The sequence below is a fragment of the Gekko japonicus genome, unplaced genomic scaffold, assembly GCF_001447785.1.
Source record: "Gekko japonicus isolate JY-2015 unplaced genomic scaffold, Gekko_japonicus_V1.1 scaffold399, whole genome shotgun sequence".
Classification (NCBI taxonomy): domain Eukaryota; kingdom Metazoa; phylum Chordata; class Lepidosauria; order Squamata; family Gekkonidae; genus Gekko; species Gekko japonicus.
In genome coordinates this window covers 449,121-469,224 of record NW_015175981.1, presented here as the reverse complement: position 1 = coordinate 469,224, position 20,104 = coordinate 449,121, and the positions used below count along the sequence as shown (strand labels likewise).

The window sequence follows — 20,104 nt, the reverse complement described above, 5'->3', positions numbered from 1 at the left end:
TGTGTTACCAATGTTTCTGTACATTTTTTTTAAATTTCTAACTTGAGCCTGTCTCAGAGAAATCGTTTTGCTAAAGCGACTGATTGACTAAACAGTGTGGTGGGCAAAAAGGAATCACCATTCCTGCCCTAACATAGAATTGTACACATGAGAAACGTTTATAGATCAGTGCATGAGTGGACATGTGGGGAGGAAACTGAAAGGAAAAGTAGAAAGGGTCAAAACCATTGAGGAAGCTTGGAAACTACGATCCTAGAAGCTCAGAAAACGATCCTAGAAGCTCAAAAAATATATATTCCGCAGGTTAGGAAAGGCACAAACAGGTATAGGAAAAAGCCTGCATGGTTAACAAACAGAGTAATGGAGGCTGTAAAAAGTAAAAAGAATTCCTTTAAGCAGTGGAAAGCTAGTCACAGTGAGGCTGATAAAACGGAACACAGGCTATGGCAAATAAAATGCAAGTCTGAGGTCAGGCAGGCAAAAAGGGAATATGAGGAGCATATCGCAAAAAACGTAAAAACCAACAATAAAACTTTCTTCAAATACATTAGAAACAGGAAACCAGCCAGGGAGGCAGTGGGGCCCTTGGACGACCAAGGGGTAAAAGGAGTATTGAAGGATGATAGGGAAATGGCTGAGAAGCTAAATGCATTTTTTGCCTCCGTCTTCACTGTGGAAGATGAGAAGTGCTTGCCCACTCCAGAACCACTGATTTCAGGAGAGGTGTTGAAAGACCTGAGTCAGATTGAGGTGACGAGAGAGGAGGTCCTAAAACTGATAGACAACTTAAAAACTGATGAATCGCCAGGCCCAGATGGCATACATCCAAGAGTTCTGAAAGAACTCAAATATGAACTTGTGGATCTCCTTACAAAAATACGTAATCACTAACCTGTTAGTGTTCTTTGAGGGGGTGAACAAACATGTGGACAAGGGGGATCCAATAGATATTATTTACCTTGACTTCCAGAAAGCTTTTGATAAAGTTCCTCATCAAAGGCTCCTAAGTAAGCTCAAAAATCATGGGATAGAAGGACAAGTTCTTTTATGGATCAAAAACTGGCTAGTTCATAGAAAACAGAGAGTGAGTGTAGGTGGGCAATTTTCTCAGTGGAGGGTGGTAAGCAGTGGGGTACCGCAGGGATCAGTACTTGGTCCACTGCTTTTTAACTTGTTCATTAATGATTTGGAGATGGGAGTAAGCAGTGAAGTGGCTAAATTTGCGGATGATACGAAGTTGTTCAGGGTGGTGAAAACCAGTGAGGATTGTGAGGCACTCCAAGGGGATCTGTCAAGGATGGGCGAGTGGGTGTCAACATGGCAAATGGGGTTCAATGTGGCCAAGTGCAAGGTGATGCACATTGGAGCTAAAAATCCTAAATATAAATACACATTGATGGGGTCTGAACTGGCAGAGACTGAGCAAGAGAGAGATCTTGGAGTTGTAGTGGATAACTCACTGAAAATGTCGAGACAGTGTGTGACTGCAATAAAGAAGGCCAATGCTATGCTGGGGATTATTAGGAAGGGTATTGTAAACAGATCAGCCAATATCATAATGCCGCTATATAAATCAATGGTGCGACCTCATTTGGAATACTGTGTGCAGTTCTGGTCACCACACCTTAAAAAGGATATTATAGCATTGGAAAAAGTGCAGAAAAGGGCAACTCGTACGATAAAAGGGTTGGAACACTTTCCCTATGAGGAAAGGTTAAAGTGCTTAGGGCTCTTTAGCTTGGAGAAACGACGACTGAGGGGTGACATGATTGAGGTTTATAAGATAATGCATGGGACAGAGCAGGTAGAGAAAGAGGTACTTTTCTCCCTTTCTCACAATACAAGAACTCGTGGGCACTCCATGAAATTGCTGAGCGGTCGGGTTAGAACGGACAAAAGGGAGTACTTCTTCACCCTAAGAGTGATTAACACATGGAATTCACTGCCACAGGAGGTGGTGGCGGCTACAAGCATGGACGGCTTCAAAAGGGAATTAGATAAGCATATGGAGCAGAGGTCCATCAGTGGCTATTAGCCACAAGGTATAGATAGGGACTCTGGGGCAAGTGATGCTCTGTCTTCTTGGTGCTTGGGGGGGTCAACAGTGGGAGGGCTTCTAATGTCCTGGCCCCACTGGTGGACCTCCTGATGGCACCTGGTATTTTTGGCCACTGTGTGACAGAGTGTTGGACTGGATGGGCCTTTGGCCTGATCCAACATTGGCATCTCTTATGTTCTTATGCACAAAAGGCAGTCTATGCAGTAGCACAAGTGGAGAGCAGACACCAGCCGAACAGATACCAGTTGGCCCTGATGCTACAAGAACAGGCAATTCAGCCTGCTTCATACTTGACTGGTATGGCCAGCGATGCAGAATGAGGAAATCATGCCATTAAGTGATGCTGGCCTCCGAAAAACAACAACGGAGGGACGGAAGCTTCCCTTGTGACCTGCTTGTCCCAGACGATTTAGCCCTTCAAACATCACTGGTACAACATGGCCTTAAGAAGACTGCTATCACCCCATGCCGTGAACATGTGAATTGGGCCTTGTGTCATACAATGAATCTGTCATCTACTAATAATGCCCTTGAGGAAGAAAATTAAATACGGAGGGGACTGGCACAGATATGATGACAGAGGTCCATTAGATTTCGGGAAATCATTCCTGAGGAACAAAAATTGTGGCTTCTTCCTCAACAGTAGGGTGACAGCTTATCTAACATTCATAAACTGATAACCTTACAGAATTTGTGTGTGTGTGTGTGTGTGTGTTAGACACGCACACACGCATGCAGAATGTATTTCCTTCCATGAGGAAAAGTCAGTAGAGTGTTGAAATTAAACTGACTGGATAGTAAGAAGCTTGTAGGCTAGTTAGTTCTAGTCCTGTAAGGGAAAGATGGTCTTGAATGGTGGAACATTACAAAAAGAGACACAGCCTTGTGCTGCTTGCTCATTCATTTTTAAAATAGGCTGCAAGTATGGACATCCTTGCATGTTCTTGAAAAAAGATTTTTAAAGAATCTGTAAAAATAGTTTTGGAACTACCTTGAGCATTGGGAAGCTCTGTGTTTTTCATCACGGACCTTACTCCATGTGTACCCATGATAATCAAACTAAAATCCCTACACCGCCTGTTGCAGGTTAAGAAGAAGAAGAAGAAGAGATGGGATTTATACCCCGCCCTTCACTACCCAAAGGTGTCTCAGAGCGGCTTACAAACTCCTTTCCCTTCCCCTCCCCACAACAGACACCCTGTGAGGTGGGTGAGGCTGAGAGAGTTCTTGACAGAAACTGCTCTTTTTCAAGGACAGCTCTTATCAGAACTACAGCTTGCCCAAGGCCATCCAGCCAGGTGCAAGTAGAGGAGTGGGGAATCAAACCCGGTTCTCCCAGATTAGAGTCCGCGCACTTAACCACTACACCAAACTGGCTCACACAAAACATAGTTTGCAAACCCACTTCAGACAAGAGTTTCCCATCTTGGTTCACAGTCAATACTTTAGGATCCATTCAGATGTCACACTGAGCTGAAATTTGTCGCAGCTGTCATAAATGTGGCTTTTTCCTCATGCCTTGACACTCTCTTCCTCCTCCCTCCTTTCTTGCACGGAGCACGATTAAGGTTTGAAACAGACTCCAGCTTCCCTGTCAGGTATGAATTACAGGCATCTGGGTGAATTAGCCTTGTTTCCTACCCCTATGCCAGGACTCTGTGCCATGGTTTAAACCTCAATTCGTCTGCTGGTTTGTGGGAAGTATACAAACTCTGATATGTCCAGGCACCTGATTGGTAAATAGGGTTGCCAGTTCCAGATTGGGAAATACTTGGAGATTTGGGGGTGGAGTCTGAGGAGGGCAGGGTTTGGGGAGAGGAAGGACCTCAGTGGGGTATAATGCCGTAGAGCCCACCTTCCAAGGTGGGTATTTTCTCCAGGTGAAATGAGCCCTGTCGCCTGGAGATCAGTTGTAATAGTGGGAGATCTCCAGCCACCAACTGGAGGTTGGTGGTCCTTTTGGTGCATCACAGGGGACCAGCATTCATTCCAATCCTTGCCTTCAATCCAGCAGTAATTTCCTCCAACAAAAGTAATTTTCGTCAGTGAGATATGACTTTTTCCCTTCTCTCTCCCCTGCCCCGCAGCTCAAAAGTTACCCCAAAATGTTGTTCCAGGGGAACAGGGACCCCCTCCTACAGGAACAGCAGTCAGGAGGAACCAGAGGTCTGCAGCAGGAGGGGGAAATCAGCAAAACTTGTCCAGCCTTCCATGATAGCTCAATATATCTTACTGTCACACATCCCCTACTGTTCATAAACAACTAGAAATTGATCAAAGACCATGGGGATTGACTGATGGTCACACACTATATTTTAACTACGGTATCACTGAAATGGCCCACCATCCCTTGATAAAAAAATCCTCTGCTGCATCAAAGCCTTCAATCTGTCCAGTAAAGAAGGGGGAGGACGGAGAGGATGGTTGAGTACATAGGAATGAGGATTAACCATGTTTGTGCCTGTCAGATAATTGGGGTTTAGGGTAACTCCTCAACTCAGCCTTCATAAGCTTTTTTAGACAGTTCAGATGTAGTGCTCAGCTAGGCTAAGGAAAACAAACCGGGGTTATCTCTCCATAGGATCACTAGTTCTCTAATGGAGGGGGACGGGGGGGGGAAATGAACTGTTCACTCTACAAGATCACTTCCACCTCCCTAATAGCCTTCAGGACCAAGCCTAAGCAGCTCTACTCAGAGGTAAGTCCCATGCTATTCAATGGGGCTTTCTTCTAGGAAAATGTGCTTAGGGTTGTAGGCTCAGCGACACACATCATGGAAGCCCCTCCTGCAGCTCTCACTGCAAAATTACAATTGTAAGAAGGAGAACCCAGTGGTCCAGTCGGGTTGCACACAGGTCAGGTGAAAAACGTCCTATCCCTTTAATAGAGAAAACAAGACTCACTGGAAAAGATAATAATGCTGGGGAAAGTTGGATGCAACAGGAAAAGAGGAGGGCCTGACATGAGGTGGATTGACTCAGTAAAGGAAGCCACAGTCCTCAGTTTGCCAGACCAGTGCAAGGCTGTTAATGAAAGGATGTCTTGAACCTCATATAAGATGGCAGTGACTTGATGGCACATAACACAGACACCCAATGTGGGGAAATGGGTTGCTGAAGCTTTTCATGGCATGGAGGGAAATAACATCACCTGGTAAATAACATTCTGCTAAGCCTCTTGGTTAGGACCTTTAACGCCCTGTGCGGCCTGGGACTGACATATCTTAAGGATCCCGGCGAATCCTGTGCTCCACGGACCATCATCTGCTGGTCGTCCCTAGCCCAAAGGATGTTCACTTAACCTTAACCAGGGCCAAGGCTTGCTGCCCTGGCCTTGGACTGGTGGAACATGCTTCCGATTGAGATCGGGGTCTGACGGGAACGATTACAGTTTCACAGGGGCAGCAAAATGGAGCTGTTCCGCTAGGCCTTTGGGTGAGGCGGTAGGCGTACATTAATCGGCCTCCCTGCTGCAGCTGCTGCAGTTCTGCTATTCATAGGCCGCTATTAGCAAGATCTTTATGGTTCAGCCGTGGCCCGATTGTTCCCAGCTTTAGGATAGCTGAATATATAATTGCTGCTATCTTTTTAACTGTTTTAACGGTTTTTATTGTTTGATATTCATTTTTAATTGTCTATAATGGTTTTTATTGTTTGATATTCATTTTTAATTGTCTATCGATTGTATTATATCCCGCCCTGAGCCCACTTGGAAGAAGGGTGGGATATAAATCGGAATAAAATAAAATAAATTAATAAATAAAGGGGCAGGATTCCCCCCCCCCCCATGCACAGTTAGCAACCTCGTGGTTCAGGCTTCCTCTGCTTGACCTTATCGGCAGCACTCAGCCAGCATTTCCCATGGTGTCTATTTGCTCTGCACCTTTCAGTTTTCAGTGTCCAAAGTCAGCAGCCATCTTTGATGAGGTGAGCCCTGATTTCTCTGAATCAAAGTAAGGACAGCTTTGTAGGCCCACCTGTTGGGAAATCTCATGCTGCACCCATAGTCGGCAGCACAAAATCCTGTGACAGATAGCTAGACATAGTCCACGTCACACATCAAAGGCAGTTCATAAAAACCACTGAGGATGGGTAAAAGAGCATGGGATTGATTTATGGCTGGCCATTATTTCTTTCGCTATGATATTAACCGTAAGATGCTGTCATACCATACGTTAGATTGAAAGCCTAATTCACCAAGGACTGCTCGTGTGCAAGCCCCATGGTAGCCACATGAGAGCCATTTTAATGGGCTGTGCACTAAAAAGATTTATTATCCGGACATATAACGATCCTTTAATTTAGCATAACGTGGCATAGCACTCGCAGAACTTCATGAGAAAAAGGGAGCAGGACTGAACATTTAATACATTACAGATTTGGGAATATGCAGTTGAAATGCTGACATACATCAAGGGCTGTTTTGTTAAAGTAAGGTTTGTCGTGGGGGAGGCATCGGCCCCCTCGCAGCATTGGCCTCTGTTCCCCACCACCACTTCACAAGCTGGCAGGGGGGAAGGGAGGTCACTAACACGCAATGTCACATCTGATGCGAAACTGGAAGTGACATCATCACATCAAGGAGACTCTCTAGGAAACTCTGGGATTTGGGGGTGGAGCCTGGGGACAGTGGAGTTTGGGGAGGGAGCTCAGTGGGGATGTGATGCTACAGAGTTCACCCTCCAGAGCTAGGGGAACTGATCCCGGTAGTCTGGAGATCAACTGTACTTCCCGGACATCTACAGGCCCCACCTTGGAGGCCGTCAACCATACCTATGGCCAAGTGTAGAGTCAGTTTAGCTGTGAATCTTTAAACATTATTTTAGTTGGTTGTGAGTTAAAGGTCTGTTAGTTTACACATCCCGAAGATGTTTGTTCTAATGAGTCTTTTTTTGTGTGGGCACTGTTGGTGTAGCCTCCCAGAATTGCAAACTCCTGAAAAATGCAGGAGCAATTCTGAGCAGGTCTACTCAGACGTAAGTCCCAGGAGAATATTCTTTGGACTACAACCTTCACTGTAGGGGAAAAAATGAATTTTTAAGTCATTGTTTTCATATAAAGACTCTTAATTCAGCCAAGGAAACTGTGTATCATTTACATTTCATTATAGAAATTAATCAAGTAATTTTGCACCGTTTTGAAGTGTGGATTTACCATCACAAGACATCTTTCTTCTCTCTTATACTAGTCTCCCAGACACTGGAAATATGTCACATATGATTTCTGCTGGCATCACCTGAGGTCACCTACCCTCCACGTATACACCCAGACTCCTTGATAACTGTTTCTTCATGCCAGGCTTGTGCCACAGATGGCCTGAAAGCATGATAAGCAAAGCAAAAGCACTTGGGTGGACTTTCCCTAACATGGTATTCTCTCACATGTGTGGACTTCCATTCAAACGGTATTAATGTTTAGCTGACCTTCAGTCTTTATGTTCTTGACAGACATCTGTGACAGAAGAATCTGGGAGGAGGACCACAGCAGGGACCACCAGGAGTCATCCAGTCCGTCCGTTTTGCCTCATGTCACATGGGGTGTCTCTGAAATAGACAGTGAGATCAATTATGGAGAAGTGGAGCAGAGGCTGGATTTACTTCAAAACCAACTCAACAGGTAAAAAAAGAAAGTACATGAGGGAAAGGTGAAAGGTGGAACTTGAACAAAGGTGATAATGATTACATAACATTTATATATCACTTCCCAGTATTCAGCAGCCTGAATAGCAGAGCATAGCCCCGGCTTGTCAGAGCTTGGGAGCTAAGCAGGGTTGGCCATGGTCAGTACTTGGATGGGAGACCATCGAGGAAGACTGGGGTTTCTATGCAGAGGAAGGCAATGGCAAACCACCTCTGATCATCTCTTGTCTGGAATGCCCTGTGGATGGATTCGGTTGCACCTCAACTGCGTATTCTTCTTCTAGTATTCAGATTGCATTGGGAGGAATGGGGTGTGTGTGTGTGTGTACTGACTTGGATGCCCCAGGCTAGCCTGATCTCATCAGATTTTCAAAGCTAAGTAGGTCTGCCCTGGTTAGTATTTGGAGGGAAGACCACCAAGGAAGTCCAGGGTCACTACACAGAGGCAGGCAATGGCAGACCACCTCTGAACATCTCGTGCCTTGAAAACCTTGGGGGGCTCCATGAATCAGCTGTGATGAGGGCACTTTCCAGCAGCAGGGGTGGTTTTTATTGATCTGCCCTTCCTCCTGCATACTCTCACCATTCGTCACTGCTACTCGGGGTTTCAGAGATGGAGGAGGTGGAAACGTTCCATTCCACTGATGGTGCACCACGACCATTTGGTTGTATATTGCCCAATAAATGTTATCCTATAGACAATGGTTTTCCCTGCATAACATTCTGCAGCTAAGACCCACCTCATCAGATACCTGGCTGTACTATTGTGGCTGAGGCTATCTTCTCCAAGTTCTTCTGGGCACATGGTAGCTATTGTCCTTTCAAGAACACATTCTTCAGAGAAGGCTTAGACCATGTTTGTGCAGATTATTTCCCCACACTTCCACAGCACTTTTAATGGAAACTCTGAACCCTCCTAACTTTCTTAATATGCGGTGGATTTTCATCAACTCAGTTAGGGAAATACTTTTGGAATATTTGTGAAATTTTCACAGCATTTAAAATGGGAAAAGGTAATATTTAAGTTGTGTCTTTCTTATGTAAAATGAACAGTTGAAAATTTGGTGTTACCTGCAAGGTCAAGGCAGCTTTTTAAAAATTCTGTAACCCTACCATTTTATACCAGATTTTCCCGAAATTTGGCCCAACTCTGTCAACTCTCCGGTATTACAGAAAACAGATATAAACTACCATACTCACCCCTAAAGTAGTAAAGAAAGTAAGGCCACCATATTTATCTTTATAACCCCTTTCATGTAACAATGGAAGATTCAATTTGAAGAAGGTCTTTACTAATAGAAACCTGGGAAAACTAATTTCATCATCTCTCCGATCTTGTGGAGGGAAAAAAGACAAAATCTTCTTCCTCAAGACCCAGTATAGCTGCTTGTACTTTATTGCCCCTTCCCATACATGTGTAAAAATCACCTGCCAAAAGAATACTAGAATCAATGTATCTGCACTCCAGTAACGCAATAGTAGAATACAATTTGTTCCAGACTAATTCTATATTAAACTTAACATTTCTTGGGGGTGCATGTAGGTGTCAAATATCAACAGAGAGAAAACCTATTCAACCCACACCCGGATTTCCAGGAAATAACATCTCAAGCTTAATTTGTTCACACATCAATTTTGGTCCTAGATTAATAAAAACTGGTAAGTCACCAGCAGGTCTGCCTTCTTCCCTCAATTTATTATCTGGAAGAGACCAAGTTTTAAATCCAGGTAAAACAATTTTGCCTGAATCAGTGCTGACAATCCTAGTTTCCAGCAAACAAATAATATCATGTCTCTTAATCAGTTTTTGAAAATGCTCCCTCCGGGCAACAAATGGTTCAGGCAACAATATCCTACAAAAGAAGAAAGCGGCAGCTATTTAAGCTTCAGCAGCCCTTTATTTGACAAAAGATTTCCTATAATTTCTTCGCTGTTGAAATACATGTCCAGGATCCTTCACAGTAAGCATCCTAAATAACATATTCTGGAGACGGAATCAACAGAGATCAACTGCAAAACAGAACACCTATGACCGGTTTTATCTTAAGCCACATTTGCAGCAGACATGATGAAAAGTAAAGACTTGGATCCAGACTAATCTTTCTGTGGGTCCAAGGACTTCATTCTAACGCTGATTTTCCTGCCTCCACCCTCCCCATGGCAACCCACAAAAACCTTGCTGTAATAGCCTCTGCCAAAAAAAAGCCCTCATAAAACTGTGAAAAGGATTCTGAATCTCAAAAGGTCGCTGTATCACGATGAATAGATGCTAAAATCAATTGCTCATAAGAAGTACTGAACTAAGATTCCAGTCGTCACAAATGGTCTCATTAGATTATCATGAGTATATAGCATTGCCAGGTCCTCTCTGTCACACGGAACGCTGTTTCTGTGCTTTGGGGAAGGGTTAATTGAAAAGTTTAGAGAGGGAGGACGGCAGTGAACTACATATCCCAACAGGCTTATCAGCACTTGTGCGCGTGCTCAAAGGACAAACTTTTTAAAAAGTGGCCAATGGCTCTGTCATGACCCCAGGGGGTCACCACCTTCCGCCGCCACCACTTGGGACTTCGGGTCCCTTGAGAAGGCCAAGGGTACCCTCCCAAGCCCATCCAAAAATGCCCCTTTTTAAGCTGAGAACATAGGCGTGATGACCAGGCAGAGAACAATTAAACAAATGGTTTATTAACACAGTACTGGGGCAAGGAACACAAGACAAGGTGCTTTAAAATATATAACAGTGTTTAAAGGAAAAATAAACAAATCTAATGCAACTACCTAGTTCACTTAACTGATTACTACTTCAAGGCCCACAGCCCTCTTATACCAGGACTCCTGCTGGGATCTTTCTCCTCAGACCAGACTGTCCCCTCTGTGAGACAAGACTGCAGAAGAGCAAAAGAACACCGTTTTTCACAGTTAACAGCTTAAGTCAGAATCTCCTCACAGAATCTCTGGAAACTGATTGGCTACAACAGGGGTCTTTTCGTAGAAAAAGAGCTGCAGGAGCTCATTAGCATATGGAATGCTAATAAGCTACTGAGCTATTAGCATATGCCACGCCCCCTGACATCACCGAAAGTGATGGTAGAAGGGGAAGCAAAAGGGGGAAGGCATCTTCAAAAGCCTCCCCTCCCCTTCCCTTGGGGGGGGGAGCGAAGAGAGAAGGGGTTTAAACTTTAAACCCCTTCTCACTAGAGTTGGGCCACAGGAGGAAAGACAGAAGAGAGAGAGTAGAGAGAAGGAAAGAAGGAAGGAAAGAGGGAAAGAAACAGAAGGAAAGAAGGAGGGAAAGAAACAGAAGGGAAGGGAAGAAGGAGGGAAACTGGGAAAGGAGGAAAAAAGAGAAGGGAAGAAGGAAGGAAAGAGGGAAAGGAGAGGAAGGAAGAGAAGGGAAAGAGAAGAAAGAAAAGGAGAGAAAGAAAAAGAAAGGAGGGAAAGATGGTAAAGAGATGGAGGGAGGGAGGCTCTCCCCCACCCCACCCCATCAAGCCCCTGCCACCCCCACCCCGCGGATCGCTTACTGGCCCGGGGGGACGGGTTCTCCGGCCCTCCCCCAAGCCGCAGCGCTCCCGCGTGGCTCAGAAAACCCGGGGATGGGCCTCTCCGGGCCTCTCCCGAGCCACAGCGCTCCCGCGCGGCTCAAAGGACCCAGGGGCGGGGCTTTCCGGGCCTGCCCCAAGCCGCAGCGTGGGCTTGGGGGACCCGGGGATGGGGCTTGCCACCACATGGTCTGCTGGAGCAGTGCTCCGAAGGGCTCCGGCTCTAAAAAACCCCTGGGCTACAACTGTTGCTAAGCCTTATGGGAATTGTAGGCTGTCTACTTTCCACTCCCACACTGGTCTCTCCTGCGATCGGGCCACACTAGGCCTTGCTCCCTGTCCTGCACAGATCATGACAGGCCCCATGGACTACATATCCCAGCAGGCTCATCAGAGCTTGTCAGCATGCTCAAAGGACAAACATTTTTTTAAAAAAAATGGCCGACAGCAACACTCCCTGGCTGCTGCTTTTGATTGATCAAGGACAGGGTAAAACCGCTAAAAGGGTGCTAAAAGGGGTGACTCTGATCATGATTCTCTGTTACAAAATAACCTGGATCAATTAGAGGCAGGACAACAGTGGATAGACCTGCACGTCTGACCACAGCCTAAATGGTTCATTCAATCTTCTCCCTTGTAAAGAAAGAATAAAGCCGCAATCTAGGTTTCAAAGGATCATAATGGTTTGCAAGTAAGCCATGCCCTTTGACATCTCCCTTCGGCAGCTATCTGGGACATATTTTGCTTTCTGCAACAAGGGCAGACACAAGCTGAACCATGAAACAAAATTCGTCACAAATTTGCCTTATTCGTGGTTTGCGAAGTTCATGACAGGTCTACCATCACAAACTTCCACAAAATTTGAAAACGATTTGTGGTGGTTTGTGGTGGATCATGGATGGAGCAGAAAGCAGGGGTATAAAGGGACTCCAAGTCTCTTTAAACCCCTGCTTTTTGTTCCCTGCAAAAGCCACAAAACAGCTGAGCAGCAGGGAGGCACTCCCTGCCACTCAGCTGTTTCAGGCTGTCTTCTGCGGTCCCTTAAAAAAAACAGCACTCCCAAAACAGCCCAAAAAACAGCACTCCACCACTCAGCTGTTTCAGGCTGTCATGTGCAGCCCCTTTAAAGTTTAAAGGGACTGCAGAAGACCTCCCAAAACAGTTGTTCAGTGAGGAGCAAGCTGCTCCCAACACCCAGCTATTTTTCAGGTCTTTCTTCTGCAGTCCCTTTAAAGTTTAAAGCACAAGACAGCCCATAACAGCTGAGGTGCTCAGCTGTTTTTCTGGCTTTTTGCAAACCCCATTTAAAGGGACTCCAGTCCTTTTCAACAGGGTTTGCAGGGCCATGAACCACAAACTGGTTCTGTTCACAAACTAGCCTCCTGGTTTGCTTCACAGTTCAGTCACGTAGCATGAACCAAACCACATTTTCCCGATTCATGTCCATCTCTACTCTGCAGTAGCTTGTAGGGCCACCTTCTTTCTCATACCCAAGTGAAATAGACCTTGGATACAAGTGCAGAAGGGACTTGCGAGGAAGCAAAGCTGCCTCTGATTAGAAACTGCCTGTTCAAGCATGTTCACTTTTTTATCCCCACCCCAGAATTCCATTAGCATCACGTCTTTTGCCATGACAAATAGACAAAGTAATCCTGGATTGACAAATTTGGTCTATATTAGTCCCTCAGCGCTCATGGACATGTCACACAGTTCATTTGAATAAGCAATTTAAAACCAACTAAAATGCAAACTCACTTGCCTTAGCTTCCATGAGTCAATAAATCCTGAATAGCATTTTCTAGTGTAAAATAAAAATCAGCAAAATAACATGTTGCAAGACAGCAGGTAGTAGGATGCACACAGAGAGATCTGCCTGCTGTCTGATTGCTGATACATCTACAGCAATTTCAAGTGATCATTTGCAATATGGTGGTAGAACAAGGCAAGGGAGGTCAATTATTTATTTATTTATTTATTTATTTATTTACATTGCATTTATATACCGCTCATGACCTCTAATGGGTCTCAGAGCGGTTTACAGTGTACTGCTACTGGTATAGTCGCAGTAGTTAACCTACCTAGGGCCACAGATTTATGATCTAGTGACCTGAGACCACAGCACCTTGAACATTAACAAATAGAGGACTTGCTGCATATCAATTATCATGTTTCAGGACATGATGTGACTCTACTGCTTGACACAAAGAGATCTCAAGTAGCAGGTCTGGGAAAGATGCCACTCAGATTTAACAGTACCTGGCTTAGTTGGACCAGATTTAATTCCAAATCTTAAATTCTAACACAAGGGATTTTGGGGGAGGAGGGGCTGTCCCCAAGCATTTCTGCATTTGTCATGGGGACAGAATTGCTGTAGGAAATTTGAAGTTTCCTCTTGACATCTGGGGCTAACAGATGTGATCTTCACACTCTCCGGTACAAATCTATAAGAGAACCAAAGGCATCCCTGTCCCTGTTTTCTCAGCTAGAGTGGCACTTATCCATCATTGGAGAGGGACTGAAACTCACCAGGAAAGCACATTTTATTTATTTTATCGAAGTCTTGGAACAAAGAGAATAGTATTGGGAATCACAGCCTTTGAGGCAGCTTGCACAGAGAGTTTATAATTGGGGGGGGGGGCTGACTTAAGGGTCACAATAGGATCCATAAAGACAGAACCACAGACTGAATCGTTGAACTTCCAGTCAATCTGGAGGTTTTCAGAGCCCTCAGCCAAGGAAATTGCTATTCCTGCTTCAACAGAAGCTATCTTTATTGACATCAGTAACATAAATATTAAGTCAAGGGCTGTAACTAAGATGAACCAGCCATATAGTGAGTCTATTGGTCCATCTAGCTCAGTAACCACATACTGTGACTGGACATGGCTCTCAAGCTGCAAGGGAGCGAACGTTTTTTTTCTCCCAACATTTGAGCCTTTAACTGGTAGTAAAATGTTTGAACCTCAGTTCTAGTCCCTGATCACACAAAGAAATCAGATGGGACATTTTATGCATCTTGGCTGTACAAAATAATGATATGTTCCTTCTCTGGGGAACAGTAGTTATGCATTGCCTCGTTACTTCCAGAATCCCTGCTTAGAGCAGTTGCTTTTGGCCTTAGAACAGAAACATACAGTCTGTGAGTGGGTTCCAGCCATCTCCCAACAAATGGCAATGACAGATGGGGTTCCTTCCCTTCTTCCACTCTCCCCAGCAGTCCTTCTGACCCAGGAAATTTAACTCCCAGGTAGGGTTGCCAGGCACGATCATCACGCGGGTGGGGGGATTTGGGGGCTGTCTGGGAGTGGGCTGCAACACCCCCCGATGTGATGATGTCACATGGAAGGACATCATCATGTCAGTGGCGTCTGGGGCAATGCTCTACTTTTGGGGCAGACTCTATGGTTAAAATTGGGCTCAACCCATACAGCTTTGCCCAAAAAACAGAGTGTCACCAATGCAATGATGTCACTTCTGTGTGACATCATTGCATCGGGGATATTGCTGCACAACGTGGCTGTTTGGGGGGTGGGGCTTCCCCCGCTGGCCAGCTGGCCTGTGGAGGGCAGAAGCCCCCAAAATTAGGGGATCCCCTGCCCAGACCAAGGGTCTGGCAACCCTATCCCCAAGGCTGCAGGACCTGCATGGACTAACAGTCACATGGGTTGTGAGGACTGCACCAAGAAGAAGTGAAATTGCCCCCTCCTGCCTCTTCCATCATCAGATCAGTTGTGGTAGATGAGAGAGGAAAGGGTGATTTTGCACCTTTCCCCTTCTTCAGCGCAGTCACCCAAGCTACTCTGAGTCTATGCAGGTCTCATAATAACTATGGGAATCCATTTTCCCAGGTCAGAAAGGACTACTGGGGAGAGGGGAAGAAAGTGATCCTTGTGCCCATGGATCCAAACCAATGTGTTGTAAAAGTGAGATCATATACTAAAAAAACACACAAAAAAATCTAACTTTGAAAAACTCGTTTAGTTCTGACTTTAATCTTGAACAAAAGGTAGTAGTACAAACATAGGAGCTGCGGTGGCTCAAGTGGTTAAGACACTGAACTGCAGGCTGTGGAAGGTCGGTAGTTCAGCAGTTCAAGACCCGAGTTGCCGCATGATGGAGTGAGCTCCCGTCTCTAGTTCCAGCTCCTGCCAACCTAGCAGTTCGAAAGCAAGAAATTGCAAGTAGATAAATAGGTACCGCTTCGGTGGGAAGGTAACAGCATTCCGTGCGCCTCAGTGTTTAGTCATGCCGGCCACATGACCATGGAAACATCTGGGAAAAAATTGGGCTATGATGCAATAGATTGATTCTGACCAATGATTCTACGGCCATAAGGATTCCGCCCACAGAGCATGGTTGTCCCACCTCGCTCCTCTTGCAGCAGCTCAAAATGTCCCCCAGAATTCTGTGACTGGGGTCCCCTATGGCCCAGGTACAGGATTTCAGAAGGCATTTTGGACTTGAGGGGTGGGGGAGGAATTTGTGCTCTACTCGCAGAAGTCCTTGTGCCTGCAGAAATCCTAGTCAGGATCCAAGCTCACCTCAAGAAACACACACTACTGTTTAATCTTGCTATCACAAGAGTCTTGGGTCATTCATGCCAGTACACACTTTGATTTCCTTTTATTCTTCCAGACTCGAATCCCAAATGACTGCTGACATTCAAACCATCCTCCAGCTGTTGCAGAGGCAGCCGACACTCATTCCTCCAGCCTACAGCATGGTGACCGCAAGTACAGATTATCAGAGGCCAGCTGTCCGGATGGTGCAAAATCTTCATCCTATTGCATCTATTAAAACAGACAAAAGCTTCAGCCCTGCACAGGTATGCATTTGTGAGGACAGGTACAAGTATTGGGAGGGAAGGCAGCGTGGTATAGCCCAACCTCAGAAGCTAAGCAGGATCAGTACTTAGAGGGAGACCACTGAGGAACACTCTGCAGAGGAAGGCAATGGCATCCACCTCTGCTTCCCACTTGCCTTGAAAGCCTTGCTGGGTTGCACTTTGCACACACATACACACAAATGTCAAAACCACCTCAGAGTTTACTAAGCTAAAAACTTTGGTGGGTAAGGGCCACTCTACATGATAAGTTTGGCCATGACTTGGGTTGGGGCTCCCTTGACCCAGTTTCTCCAAAGCCACAAGGCACTTGTGGGGAATTTACTTAACCAAGTGCCACAGGCTGTATTTCAACTGGGACCATGGTGCTGGGGGGGGAGCTCAAACCTCTCCCCCCCATGACTCTGGGGGGCCTTTTGCCCCATTACAGGGCAGTGCATGTGCAGTCCTGCAGTGGGGCTAAAAGTGCCCCCCTGGCCCAGATGAAACCTCTCCTTCCTTTGTGCTACAGTCCCACTACAAGTCAGGCCCTGTGGCACTTGATTAGGTGCCTCACAGCTACTGTTTGGCCATGGGGGAAAAGCAATGCAGGTCAGTGGAACCCCAACTCAGGGCCAATCAGGTCATGTAGTTTGGCCATAAGAAGCCACCACCAGAAGCATTTAGTAACATAGGGTCTCAGGAGACATTACACAGTACATGCAGTGTTCCCTCTAAGCTGAGTTAGTGTGAGCTAGCTCACAGTTTTTTAGCCTCTGGCTCACACATTTTTGTCTTCGCTCCAGAGCAAACTAACTTATGCAGCAGCCAAATTGCTTGCTCACAACTTTAATGCCAGTAGCTCACAAAGTAGAATTTTTGCTCACAAGACTCCACAGCTTAGAGGGAACATTGAGTACACGTGTGTCATCTTTTGTCTCTTTGCAATTAATATTTAGTAGCAGACAAACGTTAAGTGGGTTATGTTTGATCATTCATCATTAAATTCCTAAAAACAGGAAGCCGGATGGGGACCCAGAATAAGTGGCACAGGGCTGTTCTGCATTTTTATTTTCCTCGTTTGTAAGTTCCTGTTTCTTGGGGCCGGTCTATTCCACATGTGTTTTGCTCCCTCTAGGGGTCGATGCAATAGTTCATCTATTTGTGGCCGCGGTCACACGGACCTCTTACCGCGCTAGTTTTCCCGCAGTTCTTCTATCCGCGACATTTTATATCGCTTGGAGGTGGTCTTCCACTTCACTCACGTGAAGTACTGATCACACAGCGCGCCGCCCCCGCGGCGGCGTGGGTTTAAAAAAAACCCAAAACCTGCACATGTGCTTGTCTTCCCATGCGCACGGGCGAATTACGGCTTGAACAAGCAACATCGGCGTTATCAAACTGTCAATACACATGATCGAAGACGTAAAGGAAAACGAGAAAGAAAACGGGGTTAAACATGCACTTGGGCGTACATACATACTAAAAAGACCAAAATAAAAGCTAGTGCCTGTTTGCACATGCGCATAACTTAAACTGGAAAAACAAAAAGGGGGGCGGGGAGGTAGCGCGGTCATGGCGGATTGCTGTCCAGATACCAAAACCGCGGATCCAAAGCGTGAGATATCAGAAAAACACCTGTTCCAACGGGTGTCAGAAAACATGGATAAAAAGAGCGAAAACCGCGGGACTCAGCCTGCTTCGGTGCGGGAGGTGGGTTTGCCAATATGAACAGGAAACTTTAATTTGGGAGGGATCAGCAGCGAAGCCCGTACTAAATGTCCGTATGACCTGACCCTGTGTCTGGCATATCTCCCTGCAGATTTAAACTGCAGGTTTTTGTGCTGTATGCATTATATCAAATTGACCACTAGAGGGAGCAAAACGCATGCAGAACAGGGGAAATAAAACCAAAGAAACAGGAATTTACAAGCAAGGAAAATGAGAATGTGGAAAAGCCCACAGTTACAAAGAGAAGGCAGACACCACCAGGATTGTGCAGTGTTTACAGACTCTTGCTTAAAAATGTTTGTGGTGCAACAGCCCTGATGGTAGAGATCCTACTGGCAGACTCTCAAGATATTCTTATACATATAACACTTCTATCCCACCTTTTCTCCAAAGAACTCACAAGGTTCTCCCTTCCCAATTTTCCTTCACAACAACCCTGTGAGATAGGTTAGACTGAGAGAGAGACAGCAACTGGACCAAAGTCACCTGGTGGAGTAAATGGCACAGGGAGATTTGAACCTGGATATCTTCCATCTTTATCCATCACACTGACTTAGTTGTTCTTAACTTTTTAACCACTTCACCCACCAAGTACACAACATTATCACTGAATACCTCCCCCAACCAATCCACATGTAGGACATAAAAACAGCACTCCAGGCAAGGCAACTTTACTTATAACATAGGGTTGCCAAGTCCCTGCTGTATGTACAGCGGGGGACTCCAGCTGTGGTCTAGGAGTGTGTGTGCGCGCATGTCACCTGGAAGTGACGCAGCCGCGTCAGGTGCACCAGGGGCGGGGCCATGGTCATCTGAGGGAAAAACATAGAGTTTTCCCTCAGATGACCGCGGCCCAGCGCCCGGCGTGGCTGCGTCACTTCCGGGTGACGTGCTGACGCCGGGCACGTCATGTGCTTTGGGGGTGGGGTTCCCCTGGGGCCCGATCCATTGGCGGCGAGTAACGGGCCTCTGGGGCGGGGGTTTCCCCGTCCCCCGGGGGGACTTGGCAAGCCTATTATAACGGTATATTTTTGACACATGCATATGACAACATGGGTGTCATTCTATGAAGCCCTTGTGTTTGATGGCCATAAACCAACACCTTTATGTTATATTTTTCTTATTTATTCCTTTTCGCTATGTGTTACTTTTTTAATGGCCCAGGGGGAGAAATCTGTTATGTTATCTTTGGAGTGGAGTGAGTAGTATGAAACAGTTCTCACCTGATAGCTGCCTTTGCAGAGGGGGAGAGGGGGCTGGCTAAAATCCCAAATGCCCCTTATTTGCCCCCAGAAGTTCTAATCAGTCCTGTGGGAAGCCATATATGGTCCCCATTAACCACGACACCAGGAGGGAAGGCGGCATGGTAGAGCCTGATCTCCGGAGATCTCAGAAGCCAAACAGGGTCAGTACTTGAAAGGGAGACCGTCAGGGAAGGCTCCGCGGAGGAAGGCGATGGCAAACCACCTCTGCTTCTCAGTACCGGAGTCGCCATAAGTCAGTTACAACTCAACGACCCATCCATACCTAACCACTGCACTCAGTGACACAACTTGTCCTATTGTTTCATTTTCTCAGTGTCCCGAATTCCTAGACCTTGAAAAATCGAAACCGAAATCCAAAGAATCCCTCTCAAGTGGAGTGCATCTTAATACAGCCTCAGAAGATAACCTGGCATCGTTTTTGGAACAAGAGCATGATCAGTCTTTAGAACTACCCCCACAACATTGTAAGACTTACCTCCACCCAATCAGGCACCCATCTTTGCCAGATTCTTCCCTAAGTGCTGTAGGAATCTTGGGTCTTCATAGGCATGTTTCCGATCCTGGTCTTCCTGGGAAATAACCCTTTTATACTCTTACATCACCTAAAATGTAAGTGCTTTTAATGGCTGGGTTTTTTTTCCTCCTTTTTTTGTATTTAAATCCTCTATACTTGACTCAGGGGCTACAAGGATATACCATTATATGCAAAAGTACTGTATATTTTCCTAACTTTGTAGCTTGTAAGGTAAAGTTAACTGGTAACAATGTACATATATAAATATATAAATATATATATTAAAAACAAAAAAACGGTATGTTCCAAATGTAAAATTGCCAGCATTCTCAAGGCACCTTATATTTTTTAATTTTTTTAAACGCACCTGCATGTTTGGAAATGGTTACAGTTCTGTTGCATGGAGATTAACTGTTTACTGTTTTCAACGAACTCCTGTTTGATTGCGGATACATGACTTAAGAAAATTGGAATGTTGATCCACACAGAAAAGATGTGGGTTGGGTTTTTTTTTTCTTGAACTAGTCTGAAGT

The 20,104-nt window shown here is 45.6% G+C and overlaps 1 protein-coding gene across 1 annotated transcript in view; it reads left to right on the top strand.

Annotated features, from left to right (window-relative positions):
- Nucleotides 1–19,637, top strand: part of KCNH7 (potassium channel, voltage gated eag related subfamily H, member 7) — a 455,965-nt gene extending 436,328 nt beyond the window's left edge. Inside the window, exons 14-16 of the mRNA XM_015426236.1 lie at nucleotides 7,506–7,674; nucleotides 15,875–16,064; nucleotides 19,371–19,637. Coding sequence (XP_015281722.1) covers nucleotides 7,506–7,674; nucleotides 15,875–16,064; nucleotides 19,371–19,637 — 626 coding nt within the window. The remainder of the gene's footprint in view (nucleotides 1–7,505; nucleotides 7,675–15,874; nucleotides 16,065–19,370) is intronic.
- Nucleotides 19,638–20,104: the final 467 nt, after the last annotated feature.